We start from the raw sequence: 12463 nt of genomic DNA, 5'->3' as shown, positions 1-12463 counted from the left end.
AAGTAGTAATAAAATACAAAGAAAAGATCAGTTTTAATACAAATCAATCTTGAAATCCAGTGAAAGTTTGTCTCTTTTTACCTTTTCATCTCCAAGCTAGCTCTGGAAGAAGGCTCTCTGCTAGAAACACAATCTCTGAATTCTCCAATTACTGAAAGTATGATTTTGCGCATGCTTCCATAAAAGAGCTGAACATCATTAGGTCGTTGGGGAAGATCATATACTAAAATAGAAAACAATGTTTGTAAATACATTAATCTTCTCATAATCACACAACAAAATTAATAGATAGTTTTATATATGTACAGACAGAGTATTGGTTCCTTAGGCTGGAGGTAGGTGGCACTTCGATTATGAATACTATTGACTAGCTTTACATCATGGGCAGTTCAGCATCAGCAGTCAGGACCTCAAGCTCGGCCCTGAATTGGAACTACAGCTTTGTCACTCACCAGCTGTGACCTGAGACAAGTTACTTTCCCTCTCTAGGCTTTAGTGTCCTCCACTAGAACTCAAGAGTAAAAAATATTTCCCATCTTAGATATTGTTGTAATCATCAAATTATGATGTTTCTAAAGACATATAGATAGTAGTAAAAGTCATGTAAAGCTTACTGTGGGCCAGGTACAGTTCTAATCTTCTTATACATATTAACTTAGACTTCCCAACTCTTTGCGGCAGGTATTACTCTTATCTCCACATCAAAGATGAGAGCTCTGTCTTATAAGTACCGTGCACCAAGCGATTGTGCCACTGGAGCTCTGGCTTAGGGGCTCCAGTAGTAGATCAAACTATACTGTTTGATATTAAATTATAAGCTTTTAAAAAGAAAGAAAAATAAAAAAGAGAGAAATAGAGCTCTGAAGCTCAAGGGCACAAAAAAATTGGCAGTCTCATGGACATTTAATTTAAGCAAATCCAGAAACTAGGCTGGATTTATATTAGAAAATATATGTATTTAATATATATACTTAATATATCTAGATTAATAAAATAGCACTCAAGTTGAACATCTCTAGATCTGCCCCGCTGAGTTTGTCTTTACAGGTATACTTTGGACATACTGCAGGTTTGGTTCCAGACTATGGCAATAAAGCAAATTTTGTGAATTTTTTTGGTTTCCCAGGATATATAAAAGTTATGTTTAAACTATATTGTAGTCTCTTAAGTATATGATAGCATTATCTCCTTAAAACACACACACCTTCATTAAAAAGTCCTTTATTGTTAAAAAACGCTAACCATCATCTGAGCCTTCAGTGAGTTGTTATTTTGCTGGTGAAGGGTCTTGCCACAATGCCGATGGCTGTTGACTAATCAGGGTGATGTTGCTGAAGTTGGGGTGCCTGTGGTCATTTTTTAAAATAAGACAATGATGAAATCCATCATATCAACTGATTCTTCCTTTCAAAAATGATTAGAGAGTAGCATGAATGCTGTTTGACAGCATTTTACCCATAGCAGAACTTCTTTCAAAATTGGAGTCAATCCTCTAAAACTCTGCCACTGCTTTATCAACTAAGTTTATATAATATTTCTGGTGGTTTAGTCCTTAAACCTAATGTATTCCTGTGGATGAGAATCCTTCCTAAGTATGGCCTTTTGATGAGGGTACTCAGTTAAGGCATGGCCCACATCAAAAAAGATGTCTTAATTCTATTACTGGAGTCCTTTGTAAGAGGACTCAGACAGAGAAAGCCACAAAAAGCAAGTAGCTGAAATAAACGAAACCTGGAAGAGAACGGAGAGGCCAAGTTGCTATCGTATGCCTTGCCATGGGACAAACTAAGGACCAACAATCCCTAGCAGCCAGCCCCAGAACACCAGTCTATGGGGAGAAAGGGATACCTTGACTGGACTTAATTCTAGCCTCAAAACATTAAATTAATGAATTCCCACTGTTTAACTGGACCCATTTCATGGTATTTGCTTGGGCAGCCTAAGGAAGTAAAATAATATTTTAAATCCTTTGTTGTCATTTCAACAACGTTATAGAATCTTCACCAGGAATAGATTCCATCTCAAGAAACCACTTTTCCTGTTCATCCATAGGCAACTCCTCATCTGTTCAAATCACATCTTTAGACTCCACTTCTGTTTCTTTTGCTGTTTCTACTACATCTGCCATTATTTCCTCCATTGAAGCCTTGAACACCTCAAAGTCATCCATGAGGGGGGAACCAACTCCTTCCAAACTCCAGTTAATGTTGATGCTTTGATTTGCTCCCATGAATTGCAAATGTTCTTAATGGCATCTAGAATGGCAAATCCTTTCCAGAAGGTTTTCAATTGACCTTGCCCAGATCCATGAGAGGAATCACTATCTGTGGCAACTATAGCCTTAAAAAATGTATATCTTTTATTTTTTATTAATTTTTAAATTTTTTTTAAAAAATCAACAAACACCAAATGCAAACATCCGTAATTTTTTATCATTCTATTCTACATATATAATCAGTAATTCACAATATCATCACAAAGTTACATATTCATCATCATGATCATTTCTTAGAACATCTGCATCTATTCAGAAAAAGAAATAAAAAGAAAACAGAAAAAAATTCATACATACCATACCTCCCACCCCTCCCCCTCACCGATCACCAGCATTTCACTCTAAATTTATTTTAACACTTGTTTCCCCTATTATTCATCTTTATTTCACATATTTTACTTGTCTGTTGATAAGGTAGATAAAAGGAGCATCAGAAAGAAGGTTTTTACAATCACACAGTCACATTGTGAAAGCTATAACATTATACAATCATCTTCAAGAAACATGGCTACTGGAACACAGCTCCACATTTTCACAAGTTTCCTCCAGCCTCTCCACTACATCTTGACTAACAAGGTGATATCTATTTAATGCGTAAGAATACCCTCCAGGATAACCTCTCGACTCTGGAATCTCTCAGCCATTGACACTTTATTTTGTCTCATTTCACTCTTGCCCCTTTTGGTCAGAAGGCTTTCTCAATCTCCTGATGCTGAGTCTCAGCTCATTCTAGGGGTTTTCTCAATCCCTTGATGCTGAGTCTTAGCTCATTCTAGGATTTCTGTCCCATGTTCACAGCCAGGGGAGTCATGTCCCACGTAAACAGGGGGAGGGTGGTGAGTTTGCTTGTTGTGTTGGCTGGAGAGAGAAGAGAGGCCAAATCTGAGCAACGAAAGAGGTTCTTTTGGGGGTGACTCTTAGGCCTAATTTTAAGTAGGCTTAACCTACTTCGTGGGGTTAAGTTTCACATTATCAAACACCAAGATTGAGGGCTCAGCCTATAGCTTTGATTGTCTGCACTGTTTGTGAGAATATCAAGAATTCAACTTGGGGAAGTTGAATTTCCCCCCTTTCACACCATTCCCCAAAGGGGACTTTGCAAATACTTTTTTATTCACTGTTCAAATCACTCTGGGATTTATCAGGGCATCACTCTGGACAAACCAACAAAATCTCATGGCCTACTCAAGGTTCCATGTACTTATGGTGTTCAATTAAGCTGTCTACATAAGTTATATTAGGAAATGTACTAGTCAAAATACAAATTTTGTACCAAATAAACATTTTTTGCTTTAGTCTCACACGTAAGGTAAAATTTTAAAATATCAATTATCATCTATTGAAATGTATATCTTAAATAACAAGACTTGAAAATTGAAGTGACTCCTTGATCCATGAGCTGCAGAATGGATGCTGCGCGAGCAGGCATGAAGACAATATTCATCTTGTTGTACATTTCTATCAGAGCTCCTGGGAGTCCAGGTGCATTGTCAGTGACCATTCATATTTTGATGGGGATCTTTTTTTCTGAGCGGTCTCAACAGTGGGCTTAAAATATTTGGTAAACCATATTTTTAAACAGATCCAGGCTTTGCCATTCTATTTACATAGAATGCTCTACAAAGCATAGACAGAGTAGATTTAGCAGAATTTCTAAGAGCCCTACAATTTTTAGAATGGTAAATGAGCATTGGCTTCAACTTAAAAGTCACCAGCTGCATTTAGTCCCTAATAAGAGAGCCTGTCCTTTTGAGTTTTGAAGGCAGGTAGTGACATCTCTTCTCTAGCGATGACTGTCCTAAATGGCAACTTCTTCCAATAGAAGATTGTCTCATCTGCACTGGAAATTTGTAGTTTAGTGTGGTCTTCATCTTAGCTAGTCCTCCAGATAGCTTGCTAAAGCTTCTACATCAGTTCTTGCTGCTTCACCTTGCACTTTTATGTTTTGGTGATGGCTTCTTTCCTTAAACTTCATGAATCAACCACTATTGCTTCCAAACTATTCTTCAGCAGCTTCCAAACCTCTCTCAGCCTTCAGAGAACTGAAGAGAGTTACGACTTTGCTATGGATTAGGCCTTTGGTCTAAAGGAATGCTGTGGCTCCTTTGATTTTCTATCCGGACTACTCAAACTTTCTCCTGCTCAGCAATAAGACTATTTCGCTTTCTCATCATTTGTGTGTGCACTGAAGTAGCACTTTTCATTTCCTTCAAGAACTTTTCTATTGCACTTACAACTTGGCAACCTGCTCGACAAGAGGCCTAGCTTTCAGCCATCTCAGCTTTCAAAAAATCCTCCTCCATAAGCTTAATCTTTTCTAGTTTATGTTTTAAATTGAGAGATACGAGACTCTTTCTCTCACTTGAACACTTAATCTCAATATTGTTGTGTCCTGGGGAATAGGGAAACCCGAGGAGAGAGATGGGGGGAATGGCAGGCTGGCAAAGCATTTAGAACACACACAGTGCTTATGGATTAAGTTCACCGTCTTATACAGATGTGGTTTGCAGTGCCCTGAAACAATTATAATAGGAACAGTATCACTGATCACAGGTCACTATCAACAGAAATTGTGAAATCTAAAATATTGCAAGAATTACTAAAATATGAGAAACAGACATGAAGTGAGCACACGCGCCTTGGGAAAATGGTGCTGACAGACCTGCTTATTACAGGGATGCCATAAACCTTCAATTTGTAATAAAAAAAAAAGAGTACCTATGAAGTGCAATAAAATGAGGCATGTTTATACAAGAAGTTACACTGAATATTCTTCTATGGAAAAATAAAATATCCTTTTGAGAATTATGTATTTTTGAAAACAAAATATTTAAAATAGCATAGTAAGTGTAAATTGAATTTTATATTAACAAAGGCATCCAAGTAAAAAAGTTTAAATCAACTAAAGATATTTGCCAGAAATCACATATTTTGCAAAACCAACATGGTCATCATTGCAAATATGTGTAATAGTAATATGCACAAGTATGTTATTCAAAATGACCATGTAAAAAGACCAACATTCTCAGAAGTGACCTACTGATCCAACCCACACAAAACAAAGTGGGATCATTTCTTTCCATCACGTGGACAATAAATATACCATTGTAAGGAGCACAGTGTTCCCTGAAATAGAACTCTGATATCCCCAAAACTAAGCTTAAGTCCCAACTCATCCTTTCTCAGATAAGTGATCCTGGCAGTTTACTTAACCTCTTGGTTAAGTTTGTCACGCTAACTCTGAAGACTACATTTTTTGAATTTTGGCACATGCGGTTCCCTTTACCTGGAATATCCACCCCCTCTTTGTCAATTCCTCATTCTTCAAGTCTCCCTCAAGAGTCACTACACTCTAAGTGAGGTGCCCTGCCTCTGGGCTCTCTGATTCCTAAATACAGCTGTAGCATAGCACTTAACATACTATAATCATCTGTCTTCTTCTTAGTCTGTAACTTTGACATTTTTTCTAGCTACATTCCAGTATCTAATGTGCTTACTGGCACCCTGTCCTCTCAATACATATCACCCCTTGGATAAATGAATGAAATGTTTCTGAACTGTGGAACTGTCCCAACTTTTAAACTACTACAAACTCATCCTACCTACTTTTTAACCACAGACTTCACTATCATTGCAATATCCTACAAAGTGTTTTGTGTTCCCTGGAGAAAACAAGATTCTGTTTATATCAATGTGGATCCTTGCTATGAGAAAGAGATGAGGAAAAGTTTAGAGTGGCTAAAGTGATAGAGATGGGTCTTCAATCGAATTTTAACTACAAATCCAGGATTCTTTCCCTTATACTCTGTTCCCTTAGCACACTGTTGAAAGTCCATTCCCTGTGTTTTCATCATTTTAACTAACCCATCCCTAAATGTCCTTTTAACAGACAACCTAGCCTCCTAATTTATTAGAAAGATCATAAACTATTCTATATGATCCTACAAAGGCATAAATCTCCTTCCCTTAAATATTTCATATTTCAGAAGCTATATATAGTTCATCATTTAAAAACTAGAATATAAAAGCAGAAGTCAAAACAAAAAAACACTCCACTACTATCTGAAATTCTACCACTAAATTATAACTATTGTTAATATTTTGGTGTATAAAATCCTATGATTTTACCTATACAACCATATATACAGACACAATGGTTTTTGTTGTTATTGCTGTTGTTTTACCAAAATGAGATTTTAGTACCAAACTTTCATCGCTCTTAATAATAAATGAAGAACCTTCCTTGTCATTTAATATAACTGTTTTAAAGGCTTCAGAATATTCTACAGCCTAATTAAACAACCCCTCATTCTGGAACACTTAGGTAACTTCTACCTTCTTGCTATTATAAACAATACTGTGATGAAAATCTCTGTACATATAATTTTACACAATTTACCTATAATACATATTTTGAGTGACTAATAGACATTATTAAATACTTGACTATTTCAACTCAAATATAAGTTAGAGTCATTTTACTGTTTATTTTGGATTTTTCTGCCACCATCACATGCTCCATAAATTTTACAACAGGCACAGTAGTAACGAAATCTCAGAATTAGTGTAAGTTCACTCTCATTAAATCTTAAACGGTGATTAAACTGAATTTAATGGTTCGTCATCCTCCTTCTCCACTGTGTCCAAGTCTACCCATCTTGCCAAAATGCAATATGTTAATAACACTCAACATGTGTATAGCAAAGTTCTTTCATGAACGTTATTACATTTGATCCTCACATCTCTGTATGTATGAGAAGCTAATTATTACCATCAAAATGTAAAATCATTCACATTTTATAGTTAAGGAAACTGGATTTCATTGATGTTAAGTACTTTGTCCAAAAGTCACACAATAGAGCTATAACTCAAACTCAGCAGGATACTGTCTCTACACGAACACTTGTCCCTACACTTACACATCACATCCTCGGATCTAGGTAATACTACAAATGACCCAAAGATTTTAGACATGTTGAAAATTTTACCTTCAGTTACTAGTAGTTCATCTTGAAATGTTTCAGCAAAATTAATGTTCTGCAGCAGACTGTATTCTGGAAGTATCTGCTCTATCATTCCTGGTCTATGCAACAGGGCTCTGCCAGGAGAGATTTTTATTCAAAAGTAGTTTCAACTTGGATTTTCATTTATGCATTTAGCAAATTCTATTACAGCATAATACACTGTTATTTAGATCTCATGTCTTAGGTACTAATAAAAGTATTTTTAAAAAGAAGAGTATTTTTTAAAAGATGTTCTTTTTCAAGGGAATACAATGGAAGCAGAATGATCCCAGTTTAAGTCACATACCAGCATCAGAAGACGCCCCCCCTAACACACGAATGAGAGTGGAGAAGGGCAACACAATCCTTTTCAGATCTCACATTTTCATTATTTGTGATAATCTGGTCCTAGTTACACATTTGTCTCAGAAAAAAAGAATATGCTAAGAAATGATACATCAAGACACCAGAAAGCAACAATTAAATTACCATATAACTATGTTCATCTGGGCTCTTTCAGAGACTCTTTGAGATGAGATAACTGAAATGTAAATTTCTCTATAACACTTAGATGTTCACAGATGAAGGAAATCTCTTATTGCAAGTTTATTGCAAAGAGAAATTCTAAAACAATACAGCAATTTCTATATCCTGATAGAAAGAAAGAACTCTAAAAGCCTGGTAAACTCATTTCTTCAAATATCAATTTTTATTTCTAAAGTATTTAATTGAAAAACAAACAGGTTAAAAGTTGAGCTCTTCACATTTGGTCTGTTCTACCATCAAGTAACTTTTTAGATTTCCTCTTTATAAACATTCCAATGATCCTCAACAGAGTAAAAATAAAAAACAAAAACAAAACAGCTTGCCACATTATATATCAGAACAACAGCACAGCAGACAGTCCACCACAAAGGTCTGGAAGAAGAAAAGACTGTCATATGCATATATTCTCTTCTCTTCTGGGAGTCAAGGATTTCCTACTAAGAAATGAAACTTTATATTCAGGTCCTCAAGGATAAGAAACAAAATTTTATACTAGAAGAACCCAGAAATTCAACACACCAGGATTTTATCTACATTTAAATCACACATAGACCTAAATCAATATTCCAAATTTGCTAATATTTCAGCATATTAAACTATATTTAAATCAAATCTATCAAATTTTCACTTGCTTTACACAGTTAACTTAGTTAAATATTTTATACATTCCTAAAACTTAACTTGATAATTTCAAATAATGTATGGCATTTCCAGAAATACTCCATATTAATCAAGTGTGTTATACAAATATCATTTCAGGAGATCTTAAATCTTTTCTGAACATCAGTTGATATCTTCTCTAGTATTTTATGAATGTGACCCCATTGTGAAGTATGAACTTCCTATGTAATAAAGGAAAAGAGGCACAACACACTTCCAGAAAAGAAGGCACGGTACAAGGAAACAAAGGAGATGAGCTTCCTATATGCATTTCTCCCTCAAATTATGGTAGCTTACCAGCCAAAAAAAACGTTACCAAGACTTTTAATCTACCAGTTCACTTATGTTCTATACATTCCAAATCCCAAAACCATTTAAGCCTTTGATATTTTTTCTAACAAAATAGTTCAAAATATCCTTTATGTAACCTACCTTCGATACTGTTGTCTTGAAATTTCATCTCCACCAAAGAAGTATACAGTTGACAGTTCAGTTGCAGTTTTATAACTGCTCTCTCTCTCTGATGGATTATATATTATAGTAACATCCTGACACCAAAGAAAAAGTCAGGCATGAGTATTAAACATTTTTATTGAGATTCTGAATAAACTATGAGTCTAAGATAGACACAAACTGATATGTACAGCATACCTGAGATCAGATTATAAATAAACATTTCTATTCCTTTGCTATTTTCAAATATTATTATTTTAGCTTCTGGCTATAAATAACATAATTATGAACTTAATCCAAAAATTAGTTGTTTTTAGTGAAGAAACTTTTATACTTACTTCTTGTGTTCTTTCCTTGAGCACAAATTTATCTGGAAAAATCCTCATCACTTTAGGATCCAACAAAACTTTTTTCTGAGAATCCTTAAAACATACTGCCTTAACGAAAGCTGCTCGAGAGCCAGTGTTCCGAACAGAAAAAACAATTCTACTTTCTTTACCAGGTGTTAAGCCATTCACTGTTACCATGTAACTGTCAGATAATTTTTTAACATCTTCCAAAATAAGATTGCTTGTTCCTCCATATCCAGACAAAGGTATCTAAAAGAACAGAATATACACATCCAAAATTATCTTTATGTAAGCAGAAAGTAGGATGTTGAATTTTAGAGAAGTCAAGACCAAAGATTTAATACAACTGAAATTTTTAATGCTTGGGTACTTTGGCTTGCAGTCACTCTACATCCAGGTATAGGATTACATTTAAAATTTTGTTTTAAGGGAAAAAGAAATCAAAGAACTAGAAATTTATTTACCTTCCAATATTCTAAGAATAATTAGTTTAGCATTGTGATAGCCAAGCTACACAGGCTTGTTAAAAAAGAGTTTAGGGGGAAATATACTGATGCTTGCAATTTACTTTGAAATGTATGGAAAAAAAAAAGAGATGAGTTGATCCATGGCTAGTTAGAAAAATGATACAAGAAATATGACAAAATATTAATTGTAGCATTTAAGTGATAGGGTATGTGGGTGTATACTGTATAATTCTTTTGACTTCACAGTAATCCTGAAAATTTTAATAATAAAACGTTTTGTGGGAAAGATTTTAGCCTAACCAGTGTATAAGAAACATACAAAAGAAACCAACTTAAAGACCAGAATTCAAACAACCACCCAAAGACAGGTGGGCTCATAGTAAGTGGGAGTGGCGGGCTTGAGCTGGGTTGGGGAGTGCTTACGTAGTGCTAACGGCCAAGCTCCCCATTTCAGCAGGGCCCAGCACTACTATGAAACATTCACAGAATAAATTCTATAAATAGGAAGGTAAAGATATTTACCCTGCTAGAAAATGAACTTTGCAAACCTTTTTAAATGTACTATTTGAAAAGTTATCATTCATTCCAAGTTAATTATGAAAAGAGGTTCCACACCTGATACTGTCCCAAAATTAGGGATTCCCAAGTTAACAGGCCAAACCCTGTTAATCTTGAGGCTTGTTTCCATGAAGCTTATTTATGTAATGGAGAAGCTTAGCCTACCTATAGCTATGCCTAAGAGTTACTTCCAGAAAACCTCTTTTGTTGCTTAGATGTGACACCTCTCTCTCTAAGTCGAACTCTGCAAGTGAAATCATTGCCTTCCCCTCTACATGACACCCAGGAATGAAAGTCTCTCTGGCAACAAGGGATATAGTCATATATCCCAGGGATCAGCCTGGCTGGCACTGGCACCGTGGGATCAACAAATAAATTTCTGATCAAAAGGGGGAAAAGAACTGTAACAAATGAGTGATTAGTGCCTGAGAGAGTTCAAATAGAGTCAAGAGGATACTCTGGAGAGGCTACTTTTTCCCAAGCTTCAGCCAGACATTGCTACTTAATCATGGTTTGCCGAACACCAAGCAAAACCATTTCTCCTAACCTCAAAGAATACCTAGGACTTTATCTGATATTCTACAAAGGATCCATGTACTATGGTTACTTTTCAGAAATCTACAACTTCCAGTTGGATTCCTAGGCCAGGTAAATCCTGAAAGCCAGAGAGGCCAGCATCTCTAGAACATCATCTAGTTCTAACCCCCTATCCCATGTTATCAACAGCCCTTTCTAACATTAAAAAATTACAATGTGCATAGCCCAAATACCCCTAAGGATGTGGAGAAATATCAACAGAGAAAGTGGAGCTCTAATCGAAAAGACAGGACATAACAATCAAGTATGACTGCTGAATCATTATACTGATATTTCTATTAGCCTCCAGTGTCTTGGAGCAGCTAGAAGGAAAAACCTAGAACTGCGGAACTGTAACCCATACCGAACTCTGAAATCTGTTCTACAACTAACTGTTGTGGTGTGCTTTGAAATTTATTGCTTTTGTATATATATTATTTTTCACAATAAAAATAAAAATATGAGGACAAAGGGGAAGATGGTGGAATAGGATAGATTAAATTCAACCCTGGTCCAAGGAACAGCCAGAGAAGGGACGGGAAAGCAACTGAGACAGCAATTTCAAGGGTATCAGTGACCTGGGAGAGTCTTCTGTACCATATACAGTGGTCCTGGTTGCAAAATCTGGGGAACTGAGAAGGAGAGAACTGGAGGCAGTCTGGCTATTGCAAACAGCCCAACGCGGAAGCCTGGAGCCCTCAGGAGTGCACGGAGGGAGAGATGGGGACTAGGACACCCTGCATTCTGCCCCAAACCCATCCCAAAAATAAACGGCTTCGACTATTGAAAGAAATCAACTTCCAGAGTAAACCATGCAAGATATCTATGTGCCACAAAGACAACAGATCACTAAGCATACAATGATGTTGACAGACACAGCTCAGCCTAATAACAAAATTAAAACACCAGAGGAGACACAGAAACCGTAATAACTAATCAAAGATGTTAGTGCAACTCAAATGAAATAAGTGGGATGGCTAACGACATAAAGGAGAAGAAGATACTAGAAGAGAATGAAGAGGAATTTGAAAGAACAAATACAAAAATAGCAGATATCACAGAGATTAAAGATTCTGTAGACCAAGTAAAAAACATACTAGAGACACGCAACAGCAGCTTCGAAGAGGCAGAAGAAAGAATAAGCAAACTAAAGGACTGGACAACTGATTTTGAATACTTAAAACAGTAAATGATAAAAAAAGAGAAAAATTTGAATTGGATCTCAGGGAAATGATGACAAAACAAAGCGCACAAATGTAAGAATCACTGGTGTCCCAGAAGAAAAGAAGAGTAAAGGGCTAGGAAGATTAGTTGAGGATATAATGGGGAAAACTTTCGAACCCTCATAAAGGACATAAATACACAAGTCAAAGAAGCTCACCGTACTCCAAATAGAATAAATCCAAATGGGCCTTCCCCAAGACACATACTAATCAGTCTGTCAAACATTGAAGAGAAGCAGAAAATCCTGAAAGCAGCAAGAGAAAAACAATCTTCTACATACAAGGGTAACCACATAAGGCTGAGTTCTGACTACTCAACTGGCATTATGGAGGTGAGAAGGTAGTGATATGA

At 36.0% G+C, this 12463-nt stretch overlaps 1 protein-coding gene across 4 annotated transcripts in view; it reads right to left on the bottom strand.

Annotated features, from left to right (window-relative positions):
• Window positions 1-12463, bottom strand: part of CEP192 (centrosomal protein 192) — a 163939-nt gene that overhangs the window by 32873 nt on the left and 118603 nt on the right. For all 4 annotated transcript variants that reach the window (XM_077136051.1, XM_077136052.1, XM_077136053.1 and 1 more), the window contains 4 exons: window positions 9276-9536; window positions 8917-9032; window positions 7264-7373; window positions 82-223 (listed from right to left, as the gene is read on the bottom strand). In XM_077136051.1, coding sequence (XP_076992166.1) covers window positions 82-223; window positions 7264-7373; window positions 8917-9032; window positions 9276-9536 — 629 coding nt within the window. The remainder of the gene's footprint in view (window positions 1-81; window positions 224-7263; window positions 7374-8916; window positions 9033-9275; window positions 9537-12463) is intronic.

Source organism: Tamandua tetradactyla, chromosome 18 (assembly GCF_023851605.1).
Source record: "Tamandua tetradactyla isolate mTamTet1 chromosome 18, mTamTet1.pri, whole genome shotgun sequence".
NCBI classification, from domain to species: Eukaryota; Metazoa; Chordata; class Mammalia; order Pilosa; family Myrmecophagidae; genus Tamandua; species Tamandua tetradactyla.
This window is presented reverse-complemented; position numbering and strand designations above follow the sequence as displayed.